Source organism: Bremia lactucae, linkage group LG2 (assembly GCF_004359215.1).
Source record: "Bremia lactucae strain SF5 linkage group LG2, whole genome shotgun sequence".
In the NCBI taxonomy this organism is placed as follows: domain Eukaryota; phylum Oomycota; class Peronosporomycetes; order Peronosporales; family Peronosporaceae; genus Bremia; species Bremia lactucae.
Window position 1 is genome coordinate 5,439,058 of NC_090611.1, and position 17,378 is coordinate 5,456,435.

At 44.2% G+C, this 17,378-nt stretch overlaps 3 protein-coding genes across 3 annotated transcripts; 2 read left to right on the forward strand and 1 right to left on the reverse strand.

The window, feature by feature from the left end:
• Positions 1-606: 606 nt before the first annotated feature.
• Positions 607-1,071, forward strand: CCR75_002677 (uncharacterized protein; the record flags this gene model as incomplete). The annotated part of the gene is made up of 1 exon (XM_067960774.1): positions 607-1,071. One exon carries the CDS (start codon positions 607-609, stop codon positions 1,069-1,071), a length of 465 nt encoding a protein of 154 aa, XP_067821388.1.
• A 243-nt stretch (positions 1,072-1,314) lies between these two features.
• Positions 1,315-4,159, reverse strand: CCR75_002676 (uncharacterized protein; the record flags this gene model as incomplete). The annotated part of the gene is made up of 3 exons (XM_067960773.1): positions 1,315-3,429; positions 3,507-4,073; positions 4,151-4,159. The coding sequence occupies 3 exons, from the start codon at positions 4,157-4,159 to the stop codon at positions 1,315-1,317; spliced, it is 2,691 nt and encodes an 896-aa protein (XP_067821387.1).
• A 95-nt stretch (positions 4,160-4,254) lies between these two features.
• Positions 4,255-16,911, forward strand: CCR75_002675 (uncharacterized protein; the record flags this gene model as incomplete). The annotated part of the gene is made up of 1 exon (XM_067960772.1): positions 4,255-16,911. The coding sequence occupies one exon, from the start codon at positions 4,255-4,257 to the stop codon at positions 16,909-16,911; it is 12,657 nt and encodes a 4,218-aa protein (XP_067821390.1).
• Positions 16,912-17,378: the final 467 nt, after the last annotated feature.

The following is a 17,378-nucleotide window of genomic DNA, read 5'->3' on the forward strand; positions in this document are numbered from 1 at the left end:
TTACTATTATTTAGTAATTGACCATCCCCTTAAGTACCAAATGTACTTAATGGGGACTGTGTAACATTAGGGCAACTCTAGCCCGTTACAGTGTGTGTTAAGTAGTGCGTATCAGCTTTAAGTAGCGCCCGCCTACACAGGTTGCATTGAAGGTATTGAGCAAAGCTTGATGCAATCGCCGATCTTGACGATTGCAGACCAATAAAGGGCATTTTATGTCCTTATATAAACTAAGAATTAAAAACTTTCAGCTAACGTCAAATTTGTGTCAGAATGTGATTAGTTCAATAGAACGCTATCTTCCTTAATTTGCATATTTTTATTACTATTGCCTGATTATTATTTTTAAAGATATCGATGAACTTATAAGACTTAAAGCAGAGTGTATGGATATGTAGTTGCAGCCCTAAAAACAATAATTTAAGTTGTCTTTAAAAGAGCACGCACTAAAACGCATGAGCTTTTTATGGGCGGGTGGATACTTTATCGCAGAGTTTGTATCAACAAAGCTGCTAACGCATCTGGTACGATTTTTCACCGTTCGAGCAAAAATTACATCAGCTAAGATTATTTCAAGTACTCTCATCACAATTAACACTCTTTTTTATGGACGACCGCTGGGGCGAGGACGGCAGCATCCGGGGGCTTCAAGCAGTTTACGGTGGTTGTGGCAAGGAAAATTCTTATAGCAAAGGCAAGGGCCCGCAATATACACGTGTTATTCCAAAGTTTTTGCAGAAATATCATCAGTTGCCAGCCATCGAGGCCAAGTTCGAAACGCTGCCGAAGCCTGCAGACGAGGAAGATGTAGGACTAGATGAGGTTCAGCAGGCGGCCATCGACAAATATATAGCGAACAATACTAAAAAGTCAATTGGGAACGTGTGTGACAGAATAGGAGACGAACAGCAGGAACATTACCCAAAGAAGAAGAAAAACCAACAGGCGGTGGTCCGACTTGGTCAAAATTTAGCGTGCCATGGAACTAAAAATAAGAACAAGCGCAAACGCATAGATACACCATGTCTCAGCAACAGTAGACTGCTTTCATTTTCGGTAGACGATGAATGAAAGTGGCTTGTCGATTGTAACCTTCTTTGTTGAGAACTATGTGCAGCTTCAACAACGAAGTGCAATCTGCTGGAAGGTCTGTCAAAAATCATTTCTAACATAATAAAAAAATATTTTTGAAGCTGCTTCAAGCAAGGCTGTCTCGCAACGGGACACGAAATGTCGATAATTAAAAGTATAAAAAAATAGTAAGTATTGGCAAGTCTATCGGTAAGTTCAAACCGAGGGCTTATTTGGCCAATCCTAAGCCCCGTTTGTCGAAGCCACGCTGAAGGTTGGCTCGACCTGGAGATTTTTGCGTTTGTAAAATAAGATGTATGCGGCATTTGACTTGACCTGATTTGGCATCGCTGGAGTCACCAAACTGTCATCAAACGAATACCATCCCGGGTACAGTTCACCATCCCCGTCCTTCCAGCTCTTAGCAAAAGCCGTGTAGTGACCAAAGCCCATGCTACCGTAGTGATTGCTAACAGCAAATAAGTCGTAGCTAAGCCCGTCCTTGTCATTGCTTTTCTCAAGACAATACGGCGACATGTCAAGGCCCTCCAACGGAAAGTCCACGTACATGTCCAGCTTATCGCGCAAAACATCGTTGCGATACTCAAACCTTTTAAGCGAAAGCACTAGTACATCAGGTAGTCGCCATATCTCCATGGTCTTGCGCGCTTGTCGATGATTTTGGCACTTGCTGCAATACCATAAGTTTTCGTGATCGAGAACCTCTGGCTTTACAAAGTTTCGAAAACAGTCATTTAAAGAAACGCTCTCATGCAAACGAGATCCATTCAACTTCACTCGCATACTCTCGTGATTACGAATTCGATCCATTTCTGGACGAAGAGAAAATGAAGACAGCATCGATGATGACCAGACAAATTTGAAAAAGACTGGCTTTTTGTGCGCGTCTTCATCCGGCAGCGAAGCAAAGTCTATAAATTTTGAGTCGATAGCTAAAGGAATGGGCTCATTACGCAATAGCACGCCGTCGCGATCTGTAAGATACACGCATTGAGAAAGCATGGTGGCCGAAATCACAGACCTCGACCTTCGTGAGATGTGAGAACTTAATAGTTCACTCCACTTTTCTAGTATCTCGGAACACTTTGTCGAAGCAGTGTAGGTGAATAGCAACGGGTCCCCCGTTAAAGTAGGTCCCACTCGATTGTATAGAAATCCGTATAATGGGGCATCTTCAGCTGGCATGTGCGGAAGTTGGTACATTAGGATTCGGTCATCTTCACGCAGTCGATCTAATCGCTCAGTGTCTCCGATTAAACGGTAAACCATGGATTGATATATATCAGCCGCTAATATGGATTTTGGGCTTACGCCACACAACTTGCTCAGAGCACGCTTTAAAAGAAGAACACTACCTTTCTTTGGTACCTCAATTAAATATCGATTCATCAACTGGGCAGTATCGCTTGAGACAAAAATTACTTCAATCTCGCGATATAGTTGCCGTGGGAGCTCCAGCTGGATACAATTAAAGGGGTCGAACGTAATTGATACCTTGTCGCAAACGGGACATACAACCGTGGACTTAAATTGGCCCTGAATGTGATCCACGAAGATACTGTCGTTGCGCAGCAGATGACGTTTCCATGCTTCTTCTGCTACGGCAGCGTCATCTTGCGAGCCATCCGACTCCTTAACCTCAGTGTATGGTTTGTGCTTGACTCTATTCAGATCTTCGTGCAAGCCATCAATAATGAATGCAAACAATTCTTGCGCGTCGTGCTGCTGAAATCCAGAGAATTGTGGGGCGAAGCGACTAATAGCCCCCTTCAGGTTGGCGGGGGACGTATTGGACCCTGAGCCGAACCAAAGCTCCTTGAGCAATGCATCGTACTCCTCGGCTAAATTACCACCCGTTCCTAAAGGATTGTCGCGATTTAAGTCTTTCTTGTACTTATTGCTTAAAAAGTAACGTGTCAACAAGTCTACGTGGCTCAAACACTGCAAAGCTGAGTTCATGAAGCATGTGTTTCCGAGGTTGCGAAGACCCATTTTTCCTCGTCGTTCTGCCTGCAGGTCACGCAAAATGCCTCCTTCTTTCTCATGAGCCGAATTTGCTGAGCAACAAATGACTTTGTGGTACTTCCAGTGCGATGTCTGACAGCTAGCACCACAGTACCAGACCAATCGACAGCTTCCACATCGCTTGAATAAGCCCGAAGATTTCCTACACGCCCCACAGACTTTCGGAATCGAGCTTGAAGTAACAACAACGTTAGGCAACACAACCTGTTTAGCTCCAATCGCGTCTGCCATCTCCTCCTTCAATTCCTTTGTCTCTTCATTCGAGCTATTAATCGACCCATTCGTCAACTTCTCAAGCTCTTTACCTTTTTCCTACAAAATTATAATCCAATAACGTTTTAACATCTTTTTCTGAACAACGCAACCTCGTCAAAATTTAAATATCCAACCGGGTACAACTGCACAAAATTCAAAAAGCTATCAAGCTTTGGGCCTTCGACACTTTCAACAAAGCGCGCAATTGTTGGTCCTCCACCATACCATATCCGCAGTGCATCCCAAACCTCTAGCGGGATTAGCACGTAGTGATGATTTTCTTCCAATCGTGGCAGCATCGGGCCTCCCATTAGCTCGTCAAGAGGCGTATTTGAGCTGACGAAAAGCAGCGGCAAGTTATCAATGCGACCGGGCGCGATATCATCGACGCCAGCCACAGGTGCATGTTTCTTACCATCATAGCCCACAAAGTCACACCAGCCCTTCCACCACTTGGCCGAGAGTACAAAGCGCTTGTCTCCTACCTGCAACCCTTGCTGGTTCGCCTGGTCAAATAGGCGCTCAATAATCTTGCGTTGCTTGCAGGCATCAAGATGTTTATTGGAATTATGGAGCATTGGATTTGCGTCTTCATTTGATTCAAGAATGCTACAATTATAGCTTGAGATGTTCTCTAAGGACTCCCCATTCTGCTTCGGGGCATGGTGCTTGGGGCCTTTCTTCGAGTGTCTTTTCTTGCCCTTTAGGAACACAATGTACCGATTGAGAAAATTGTATGACCTGGGATTAAATCCAGAGTGTACGAAGACGAACGAACCTTGCCCATGATACGTTGATCTTTCGTCGGTTAAGGATGTAAATGTTTTGTAAGTCCCCCACAAGAGTGACATCTAGTTAGCTTTACAGCCTCGAGTGAAGGTCATGGAGAAACGATCAATTCCTCATTCTCCGCTGCCCCGCGTTGTGGAGCTGATCCTTTCGGGCACCGACATAAATGCAGTTAACCACACGACAATTTCGCTATGGCACTTTAGGCAGCTAGCACTAGAAATGGTACCGCCCATGGAGCCATTGGAGCCTGAAGAAGACAAACGTCTCGAGACACCAGAGACAGTTTTCGAGCCAATTGCCAGCCGCGGAATTGAGCTAGGTGAAGGTATGAGTTTGGCTGCTGTGCAATACGAGCAAGAAGGAAATTTGCCAAGGTTCGAAAATAGCAGTTCGGATGCAAAACCAATAAAAGATAATAGCAAACCGACGGAGAGATCCTTGCTGCACCTGCAAGACATGACACATATTCCAGGAAAGCTGACGCTGAATACCCATGTTGCCGTCTTGTTCAAGCGCTATCGCTGTGTACTGTGTCTCGACGCATCGCCCTCGATCATATCCATTGACCCATCGTCCGGGCGGCTTTTCTTGGACTTACTGTACGAGAGTGTAGAGCTTTTTGTTTGGAGTTTACTAAGGCCCATGGAAGTAGGAGGAATCGCTTTCATGCCAGAAATTCATATGTCAGTTTTAGTACAAGGCGCTCTTGTGGAGTCGCTTTGCGTATTGATGCAAGGGTACATAATCACTCCGTCAAATGCAGCAGGATTCTTGCAGCTGATAAAGAAACGATTTCAGCTTATTGAAAACGATTGGGCATCACAAGCACAGGAACGCGGGCAATGGGGTTACTTGGGCAATGCTGTTCCAGCCTCGCTCGAGTGGATTCTGCAAAATGTCGTGTTCGCTCTCAATTCATTGCCGACAGATTGTACACCATTGATTGTACTTGTAACTGACGGCGTCGTAAATGTCCGGGACGTGTATTCTTATGATAATTTGCTTATGCAACTTGTTCGCCATGATATTCAGTGCCACTTTTTGCGAATTGGGGGAGGTGATGAAGACGAGCTGAACGCAACGTTTGGATTTGTCCCTGATACAAAGTTATTGCGCTTTGTTTCTGAATACACAGGAGGAAGCGTGTTTGATAAAGATATTGTATTCGAAGCTTGTCACGGCCCATCAAGTGGTTGTAGCAATCGCGTTAAAAAAATGACAAATTTGCAGGATTTGTGCTTTCTGCGCAAATCGAGTGTGCATGCAAGCTCAGCGCCTGTGGTCAAGCTTGACGATATGGATAGCACATGTTATGACAAAAAAGCAAAGCTGCCACTTCGGCCATACAGGATGTGGCGCGAAAAAGTTTATGAATATCGGATTTTTGCTGACGTGAATCGTATAGTAGAGGCACGATTGCGCGAAGGGTTCTCAATCAATAAATTGTACGTCAAGTCATACAAACGTCTTATCTTAAATGACAGGTTTGGTGCGGAATCTTTAAGCAACGATGAAGCAGCCATAAATGGTCCGAATAACAACATGATAAAGATTTTAATAGTTTTTTTATTTCAATGGAAACAGAATATTTGGCTTGAATACGTGTTGTCGACTACGACTGACAATACAGCAAATCTGACAGTACCAACTAGCACGATGCCACAATTAGGCCGTCGAGTAAGCGGTCAGGGTATGAAGGTGCACGATTTTTCTTCTCCGCTAGCAAAATGTTCGGATCTTTTTGCCAAGGATCAGAAAAACGCTTGGAGCGAGTGGCACGTCAAGATGAATGTTTTGGCTTACGCAGACTTTCTTCGTGCATTTGAGGATACGATGCAGCGCTCATTGGTAGATGTGGACCACGGTAGTACCGTTCAAGATTTTGATGGAGATTTTTCTTTGTCGTCGCCAGTCTTTGTTCGTAACTTTATTCGCAATGTCCAGGATGTTGATCGTGTATTGCTTCATTTGATGACGGCGACAGCTAGCATAAAGGAGAATAGCGATTCTGCTGCCAATCAATTTTTTTTCGGTACAAGCACAAGTTTGGCTTCTACGGCTGGATCGCCGAAAATTACTAGCTTTCACCCAGTCTTCAACATTATAGGCGAGCTTACTACCGCGCTGTGGCACCGCTGGTTTTTTGTGGAACGCTTTGAGATTCTTAGCATCGTCAATAGTGATGTGTTCGTCGGAGTTTTTTATCGGAATGAAGTACATGGTGCAATGGAACACAGCAATACAGGCCCGCACTTGCACACTCCAGCAAATCTCTTACAAAGAATGACTCAAAGTTATAATTCCAATATTTTTGGAACGAGCAGTGGGAATGCAAACATTGGGATCGAAAGTCTTGCTGAGCCGCTAGTTGCAATTCTTGACAAATGGTCTTCTCAGAAACTGTCACAAGATTTGTTCTTAAAGTTTTTGCAGCCAGTCTCTGCGAACAAATGCAGCGCACCCCCAATAGCCAAGATATCGCCATCATCTGCTAAAATGCATGGAGGTATTGCTCAACGGCGTCGGCAACGCAGCCACGTAAATAATTCTGGTGGATATGCTGCCTGCGCAGTAGATGGCACGAGTACAAATGAAAGCAACGGAGCTCTTTGCTTTGTGAGGCTTGAGTTTAAAAATAAATCGCTTTGCGCTGTGAATGTGGCATTTTTTGCCACAAATGCATCGACTCGCCGACAAGTACTGAATGATTTAAAACATACTATTTATACCGGAATCAATGTAGCGACTGGGACACTTCTATCAAATAAGTCGCTCCCGATGTCGTCGACAGATTCTTCCTTCATATTTTGTCACCGTATGCTGAGTCGTTTGCTTGTTACTCACGACACCCTTTTGCTTGACGGACTTGACCAGGAACTCGGCTCCTTCGACGGTCACGAAGCATCCCTGTCGCTGGAGGCTGAGAAAAAAACAGAAGCTGCTTCATCATTCACCAATTGTTGCGGGGGTAGTGAGTTGCAGTTGCAGAGAGTGTTTGGTGCGTATATGTGGCATTCTAGCTGGAAGTGGGAAGTTGCTAGTTTACACGCGTTGTTGAACGTAATGCGTCAACTCCATGATGCTCGAATTAGCTGTGGGTTTTGGATTTTGGACTGGAAGATGGTCGAAGGAGACGATGGGCAAAATAGTCATGTTGCAAATGTTATTTTTGGTCGTGAAATTTTGATGGAGGATGAGAAAGGGCATACAAAGACAGCCCTACTGCAATATGCGCTACGTCGAGTTTCGGACACTTGCTTAATGACCTCTTTCTGGATGGAGCCTCAGCATGGTTCAGTTAAAAGACGATTATCGGACGAAGTTGATTACAACGATAGATTACACTGGAAAATAAAACAAGCAATCGGACACAGCACACCGATCGATAACTATAAACGCAGAACAGCTCAACAAAATAAGACCCCACATGCATCCACAGGATTTTGTACTTATTCAGCAAAAGAAGCAGAAGGCGATTTGGATGACGTAATCACTGATGGGAGTAATGATTCTACGTATTTGGGTGAGAGTGAGCTGCTACATCTCATCCGGGATTATCTTTTCAAAAGCGACTGCCACTTTCTCTCTTGCCTATACACGTTTGATAGCATCATAAATTTGCGTGATAATATCGATCTCTTAAACAAGAATGCGGGTCATGTTGTCGGCTCCAACTGGATCATGGACCGACAAATAGCAGCCGAAAATGGTATGATTCTTCCTCCATTTAGCACGGCGAGACTTCTCGCTACGTCTAAACGCTCAACAGAGCATTTTCTGATGTATCTACAAAACGGCAATAGCTCTACCTGCGGAGAGAATGGATCAGTACCTAAAGTCTCGCCTGCAGTCTCTACAGCCAACGAAAATTTGTATTGTATGCTAGAACTCACCTTAAGGGGTCTAAGCGATTGCGAAGTGTCATGGACAGATTTTAATGGAGGCACTATTGGAGAACCACGTCGACCCACAAACAATTATAACGAAGATGATCAATTTTTTTTGAAAGGAATGGACGGCCAATTGCCCTTGTGGTTGAAACACCACCTTGCTCTGTCATTTCAAGAATGCAGCCCAAATCAAGCCTATAGCAAAGGAAAATGCTTTGCGAAACTCGTTAGCGATGACTGCGTCGTGTTGGCTTTTTTTCCATCGTTGGATACTCTGCAGAATAAAAGCAAAATAATCGAGAAAGAGGCATCTAACGACGATAACAACATTACCGTATTGAATGACGATAAGCACGATACACTGAGCAAGGCTTTCAAAATTGATCAAGAGCTCCGCATACTTTCCCAGCAGGTTCCAACCCACGAAGAGGAAGAGGATGAAACAAAGTCTCACATTGTTAGAATGTCAGTATCTGCGGATGACATTTTCTTATACCAAGAGCGCAGACGAAACTTTCGCGAAGGCTACAAGTCTTGGAGAATGGGACATTTTCAGGGATCTCGTGATAAGAAGCAAAGCTACGGTCGTGATTTTCAGAGGCTTCGACTTCCGTCTACTCCAGAAGACCACGAATTATGTGAGGATATCAGTCGCCACACACCATATGGTTGTGATTTTCATCTGCTGATCGAGAGTGGAGAAGCAACGATGGGCAGTGGATTCTTCCAAGTTGCCTTTTACGAGTGTTCACTCTCTAGATTGGCCACCAATTTGCTTGATGGCAGCGTTGAAATGTTTAATCGTGTGGATTTGCCGCACACAATTCTAAAGCAGCTTTTCTTTTCAAAACGTACTTTAAAATCCATAGACGATCGGCCAGATTTGCCACTCGAGAGAAGTGGAAATTTGAAAAAGGGTTTAGGACGACCTACTTCTGAGTTTATTGACAGCTCAAATCCTCAAATAGGCCTTGAAAATACCCTGGCATCTCGTCGATATTGTAAGAAGGTCAAGCGAGCGCATGAACACAACTTCTCTCGTGGTGTCTATATGGCTTTACGCGGAGGAGGTTCGGTCCAGCACAGCGATCTGCTCCAGGCTCTATCGAGTTGTGTTGAAGTCCCTGTGGATGTTGACATAACTCTCTTATATCGTATAATGGAAAAAGCCGCTTCGCACAAAATACCTATTTTAAGCCCAGCAGCTGCAGCGGTTGTCTCTGCTGACATCGGTACGGAGATTATGAACGACAAATTGTACAAATCCATTGAAGCAATTTTGTCGAGCTTCTTCATGCGGATCAAAGGCACCAAGTATTATTATTTTACAGGAAACGAAAACTCAATAGATGACAACGCAGCTGCAAACGAATATGATTTGCACATTCTTATGGAAGACTTGGATGATGGCGACGCGGATAATAATGCTGAGCGGCAAAGAACGGAGGAAATTGATGATAATATCTCCTTAGATGATGGTCGCAGTACCATGCATCTTTTATATACAGAAGCAGAGGGGTCTAGTAAAAATTGGCGCAGACATGGTAGCGTGGGGCGCGAATCATTTTGTCCCGTTCCAACATCAACCGAAGAAAATTCGGGAGGTGATCAACGCCAAACAATGGCTGAAGAAGACGCAGAGTTTAACAAAGAAGTTGATGTGGCTACTTCTAGCTTTTCTGTGCCATTTTTTTTCAGGTTTGAATGCCGAAAGCTTACCGGCTCACGGAAGATCCGGTGTAATTCTGCAGACACTTTTACTCTCGCTTCTACTGATTCAAATATGCTGCGTGAAAATTTTAGTATCGCAAAGTATGAAGGTCTGCAGGAAGACGGGATAGATCAGGAGCAACATTCGTCCCCTAGCAGCCGCCGGAAAGAATTTGATGTATTTTTGGAATCGTTGCTGACTAATCAGGAACAACACAAACCTTTTGAATCGGCAGATATCATGCAAATTGCTGAATTATATTCGAAGGTCTTATATGGCCGTATTGCTTTACGCTTAGTGACATTAACCTTGCCAAATAAAAGGGCATCTAATAGTGGCCACCACATGCCTTTTGATATTGAAACGAGCAAAGGGATTGATAAAGAAAATCCCTTGTCATCCATACGCTCGCAGAGCTTGTCGACATTACATCTGTTTCAACGCCAAGTTCTCACTCGAGTTCGAGAAAAAATTAAGGAATGGTGCAGCGTGGAGATTTTGTCAATTTTAAAGTCCGCAAATGACATTACTCCTGCCATTGGCGCTCTAGTGCAGAGGCTTTTCGACGAACTGCCCGAAAATGTTTTGACGGAGGTAACCTATCCGCTTGAATTTGTCAGCTGTAGTCAAGAAGCCTCTGTGAACCCACATGATTTATTGAAGCGAGAGTTTGAAAAAGGTCATTTGCTTAACGTTCACCAATGCAATGGTGTCTACTTTGTTGTAGAAAATGGTACAGTTGGTGACGACGCGCAAACACATCCTGACGCAGGGTTGGCAATACCTTACTGGGCATACTTTGAGCTTTCAGTTGATCACATAGTACTACGATATCAACACTTTCCCCGATTCAGCACGGCATCTGCTGAAATTAATCGCTTAAAGGTTTTGACTTGTCTTCAGCTCGGAGTCCGTGCTATTTGCCGTCGTGTGAATCAGTATTTGCTTTTGCTGCAACTCCACGAAACTCGAACATGCAATGGGCTTTTGCTGCCGGCAAACGGCGACTTAGCATTAAGTCCACGTTCACCTAAGCAACACTTTCAATCGCAAACTGCTTTATGTGGAAAAAATGAACAGATAAAACAACCAAACTTCTTTTGGCCAAGTCAATTTGAGTGTAATTTACGTTACTCGGCTACTTTCAAGTTGCATGAGCGCTTAGCGCCCAATGTTGCGCTCAACACGTTATGTACTTCAGCGCTTGAGCAATTTCAAGTTCACAATCGACGCCACGTATTTGTCTACCGAGATCGCGACGGCCATGTATTTTATATGAAGATCAGCATTGTTAACGACACGACAATTTCGTGTACCCTTCGTGACCATTCGGCTAAGGATCGACAAGAGCGCAGTGGCATTTTTAAATCTAATACTGAAGGAAATAGTGATGGGTATCAAACGAATTTGACAACAGCGGCGGCATCAGGAGGAGTTCCATGTATTCGACTAGAAGTGTTTGGTGTATCTGAAGCAGGAGAAGAGGTGACGCATGAGCTCTGCCGACTACTCGAAAGGAAGCTTGATGAAGGAACGCAGGTTGTACTTATGAAACTATTGGCTCGAAATATTAAATTTCAGCTGAGTTTAAAAGATCTGGCATTTCTCTGTCCACCCGCAGCAGAGCCTTCAAGTGTGGTGGACTACATTCTCCCTTTTGATGAAGCTGGCTGTTTCACGCTGCTTCACTACTTGTCGCAAACTCTTAGATTGACACCGTACATTCGTCCTGTTACAATTGGCGAGTCTTTCTCCTCTCGAAATCTAAGAGATTCAACAAATACAGCGCTACGCGGGGCTCATCGCGAAAATTTTGTGGCTACAAGCAACTTCAATAATTCGTTTAATGAAGAAGCCTCGACACCATTGTCGCAATTTTCAAATGGAAAGGCAAGTTTTGATAGTGACGGAAAAATAAATGATATAAAAGATTGCGTTCGGATGCATCCTGCGTGCTTTGGTGGCTATCAGAATAAGTTGTGGAAATCTCAAAACATTCGATTACCTCTATTTGATGCATCTACTCATTCCCCTGTTTTCTTTTCGTTGCGAATGCATGAAATGATTATAGAGAGCACTGCAGGATCTTCATTCGTATCGCCTGAAATATTGGCTCAAGCGTCATATGTCATGAATTTGAATCCAGACTTACGGCTTTCTCAAGGGTTTTTATCAAGAGTAGGCAAAGGTCTTGCGATCATGCGAGTTGATATTACTCAATGCAGTACCGTCGAGATGAAAGAAAATAAGTATAAGAATGTACGGGTGAAGCGCATGCCCGATATTGCGGGATTAGCGAAAATATACTCGAACGGAATAGTCTTAGACGACATAGACACTTCTAAACAGATGGTGCTTAGATGCCAGCTGTGGATTCGTGGTGTCATCCAAATAACAGAATTAAATCAAGTCGTTGAGACTTTTCTGGACGAAGCTCTTTACGATTTTCACATTGAGGCGATCATTAAGAAGCGTTACGCAAGCAGCGCGATTAATGGGAGGCATGCAGACTTGAGTTGTGTCTCGACTTATGAACGAAAAATACCTTCGGAAATTGATACACTCGTATCGCTTTTCAAAAATGCATGGCAATTGCCGTCATCCTCTATAACTTATTTAAAAATGAGCCAAGTAATTGCACCGTGGGATCTTCAAAATATTGTGGAGCAAATTCAGGACTTTTTGTGCTGTCTACCTTCTCACCTACGACCAACCTTGCTTTCGAAGCCTTGGCTATCCGAGTCTTACGATTGTGTTGCTAGTCACCGCAAAGGCATGTACGCCAACCCATTTATGTGTAAGTCACAATCAGACAAGTTCCGGCTGGTGGTGAAAGATGATGACTTTCTCAATATACACGATGATGCCGAATTAAGTGATTCTGATGCAGAAACAACTGCCTCCATAAGTTCTGCTTTTCATCATATCGAGCCTCTGACGCGAGCTGATTCAATACATTCTGAAAATTCGGAAATTGACTCTCTATCGGGGCGGTCGACTTTTGCATGCATGTCAGCTGGTGCGAGCTCCGATTTAAATGCAAACTTGCAAGAATCAATAACTCCTTCGATAACGTCGACAACTTTATCTGCTGTTGGACCCATAAGAAATTTTTCGCATCAACCGCATCTTCTAAAGAATGCAAATTTTTCAGAGAGAGACGTACTGCTATATCCTAGCAGCGGCTGTCGCGTTAACCGCCGTCATCGAAAATTGCTATCGCGCGAGCGTTGGGATATCAAGCGATCCATGTATTACGTAGTTGACTTGTCTGCAAGCGAGGGTTTGCGGCTTTTTGGATACAACATGAGTTCCGCTTTTGTAGAAGCTTTAACTACGCATTTAGCTCGCGTGATAACATGGACTAAGCTTCGAAATAATTTACTTCGGAGTTTGTTGCTCGAGAAAGTTGGTATTTCAGTAGCTGCCCCCATTGGTTCTGCGGTTTTGCAGCCTCGTAGTTTCTTTGTGGCCCTAAATACAACAAACCAAGCTGGAAAAGGAGTGGGTAAAAGTTACGTTGTGCCGTGTGCAGACTCTACAGTGTCATTCATTAATTTTCAATCTCCTGTGCTGTCAATTCTGCCGTCGAACGAATGGTTTCCTAAATCATTAGATGCAAGTCATCTGCGCTCGACCGATGGCACTGCACTTGGAGCATACTTGCAAGAAGCGCAAACTCAATCAGCATTAGAGGTAGTTGAAGCACTTTACGCGCGACCTAGGAGGAAAAGCAGCACATATTCAAGCGATTTGGTTCCCCCACCACGAACTCCAGATCTTTCACGGGAAATCTCTGGCTCGTCTTTTGGGAATCATCACAATAGCGGAGATGCCTCTCCCAGTCTACTTAATAGCCAATCACTTGAAAGAGCGAGGAGTGGGGGAATCGTTAGTAGCAACAACATTTCGGACAGTATGTCATCGTCTCCAAGCAGGCGATTAAGCGGTCCAAGCCCCCTGTTGCCATATAGAAGTGGGAATAGGAGCGAGACAACATCTCGGGTGCGAGAGGTCGCGGGAGCCACAACCGCTTTGATGGCAGCAAGGGCCCGGGCGAGGGGTGGCAGTGGATTCTCAGGTCGAAAGAGTAATGGACCAGGGTCTGTTGCATTGCAATGTCGTAAAGCTTCCGCCGCAACTTCAGGGGCGTCCAGTATTGCGCCTTGGGATTTGCCGTTGGTCAATACGAAAGGACCAAGATTGCACGGTTCAATTAGTGAAGCAAAATTGAAACCAGAAGCAAGTCCTAACTTTGTAATTCCTACAGTTTTGCGTGGACCGAACATTTCTAGCTCGGCAAATACGATGAAAAATGGATCGAAAGGCTTATTAGGCATAGCGACCCGCCATGCACGAAAAGGTTCCCAAGATCTAGGTATATCGGAATTAAGATCATCATCATCTTCATCGTCACTTTCTGGGCTGACGATGAATAAACCATCTATTCATCGAAAACAAAAGATTGACGCGACTTCGTGGGATGCGAGTAGAGTCCATTGCACTTGGAAGAAGCGATTGGAATGTGCTTGGGGTCCTCGTTCTTTGTACCCTGACAACTCGGAGCGATGGGTATCAAAAAGCAAGGATCGTTCCCAAGTTTATGGGCTTGCAGAGGGAAGAATCCAGCGAGTCAAATATTTGGCGCCTCTACAGTTTTATTGTGCAGCATTTACGAAAGAGTGGGAAGTATTTGAAACGCGATCAACAAGCAACACGGAAAGCACGAGTCTGCTTGAGAAGCTTGCTTCGTTGCGTGCAGATCGCGAGATGAAGGAACCTGTTGCAAAAGATGTTGTTGTGCATTTAGTGAATTGTGGACATCTCTTGTTACATCAACGCTTTCGAGCTGCTTATGTTGAACGGTTGGTATCAGCAAAAGCAATTGACTTATCTGAGACAGACGAATCTGGAGTTTTAAGTATTAGTTTGCGTGCACTTCAGTCAAGCATGGACCTGGTGCATCTACTTAGCTACAAGCGGGAATTTGTATTTGATCAAAATGAATGCGCAGTAGCGAAATTGTATACAGAGCACACCGTCCAAAGTATGGGTGTGACCGCTGGTGCTGACTTACGCGTTATTCAGCGTCAGGTTGCCGCAAATTTAAGTCCGATGCGTTTGGAAGTGGCAAGCAAATTCTTTGAGGAGTTTGCCGACCATTTGCGCACACTTGGATTCCGAAGCCTTAAAATAATAACGACCGATAGTAGTCATCTACAAGCATGTTCTGTCGATCCTAAATTAGCATCAGGTGACAGCAAAGCTTTAGACGGAGAAACTTTTTCCGAGTATTTTTCCATTCCGGAAAAAGCTGTAGCGGAACCTGGTAGTTGGACAATGGGCGCAGATGATTCCGCTCATGATTCGGTTTCTATTGTAGTACTTGAAGTGAAGTGCGATAATAGGGGTTTGCTGCTATCGGCTGTACTTGTGAGCTCACAGGACTTAATGCAACAAGATTTGCGTTGCCAGCAAAACTTGGCTGCAAAGTCTGGGTTCAAGATAATTGGGGCTTCTGGAGCAAGAGTTCAGGGTGTAGCGTCTTGGTTACGTGCTCAACTTCAGACTCAAGCTCTTGTTTACAACTTTACCATACGCTACTTTCAGCAACATTTGCTTCAGTGGTTTGAAGCTTCACATGATAATATCGACCAACAAAAAGGCCAAAGTCACACTGTAGGAAAGCTTCTTGGTGACAATGATGCTCTTGTGCTGTCTCCACTTCTGTCATGGAAGAAAGTGTCTACGTATCAAAATATTGTCAACGGACTTCGATGCTTTCTGCACGCTTTTCCTGACCCACCAGAAGATCACGACAAGGCTACTCGTGCCTCAACATTTTCGCCCACAGGTATCTCTTTGAGCAAACAATGCAAGGCAACAATCAAATCAAAAGACAAATTTATTATTGCGGATTCGAAAGCATTTGAAGCACGTGCTGGTGACGTCAATCGCCCGACTTCGCGAGCTCTAACGCGTTTCGCTCGGCGGATTACATTAAAAAAGGCTCAGCAAAAGCCACCTCATAATCAATTGGAATTGGACTCCGACCCAGCACCATTGTCGCTAATTTTGCGTAGCTGTGTCATTCGCGTGGCGACAATGACATTACAACCTGCATTACTACAGACGGATTGCTCGGATCTTATTGTAGAGCAAATTTTGTTGCGGTACATTGCCTGTCATTGCTCGCGTTATGAGGTGCTCGACCTACTGCAATTTGGTACACCGGACACGATTGTGTGTCATTCTTTTTCAGGAAGCTTTTTTCATCGGCCTTCTAAGATAAATTCTACGATATGTAACCGCGACGGAAAGCCTTTTATTGGATATTCACTACTCATTACAACGCAGCCATCGGTATTCCAGCCTTTGGAATTGAATTCTGTGCAACTCTTGCTGCTCAAGAGTACGGCATCAACAAAGGGCGTTGGTAGTGAGGTGCTTCCCGTTGAGCGAGCGTTGCAAGAAGCGAAGCTTTTCACGAAAGAGTTGTTTCATGTTGCTGCTCAACACTATGAACGTGACCTGCTGTGGTCTCGTTTGTTGTATGATAACTCTCACGGCCCCGCTTGCTACGTAGCTCGCACGCTTGCGCATCCGGATCACTTGTTTCGCGTAGAAGTTGGTCCACAGCAGCTCGAAGAGTGCCTTCGTTTGTCCATCTGCACACCTTTAGAGGTATTAGATCCACGATTACAGGAGCTTCTACGAGTTACAGGTGTTTGCTGGCAAGAGCTCGCGCTGCGGCTCAAAGATATATATGCAAATCAATTACGAGAATTTCAATTTCAAGAAGAAGATGAAAGCAGCAGTCACCTGCTGTTGCTTTGCCCAGACGCGTTCGATCTGATTATTCACCTGACTTTTATCACACACAAGAGCCCAGTATTACCTCCTAAAGAAGACGAAGAAGAAGTCGCTAGTATCAGCGATGGTGAAAGCATTAACTGCTTAAGCCAAAGCGGTGATAGTTATGTAACTAGCTTGAACGAGCAATGCAGCGAGAAGGACATACGTGTGGAGATTTGTCGTCGCGAAGAGCCGACCAACAAGCAGTTTACATTTGCGCAGCGGCGCTCAATTACCGAGTTTGTCAATAGCATCGTTCATTGGCAGTGGCGAAGCCTCATCTACGATTAGTATTTTCATCAGAATTTGCTAGCTGAAGTAAAATATTTAGAAGTTATGAAAGATAACTAGGAGTTTAATGGGACACCCTCCCTGTAGTGGAACTGCCTCGATCCTTAAGTCAGACGAAGACTTACCGCTTCAAAGAGTCACTAAGTTCTATGGAACAAATAAGTTCACTACTCCGAGTCGCACAAGCTCGTAAAGCTTATTGAGTTCTTGTTCAAGGGAATAAGTGAATCGAAAAATCAGGTGGCAACTAGTGCCCAAGTGTATTTAGGTCTAACTCTTTAAGATCACAGCAAAAGCCTAAGGAGGCACGAAACGCTCCAGATCAAAAGGGGAACTAAACTTATGTTGTAAAAGTTAAAAAAAAAAACATTACTTTAAGGTTGTATCGTTACATGAAATTAACACTTATGGGTTGTACAAAATATACTATCTAAAAGGTAGATAGTATTTGGAGAGTATTACTTTAC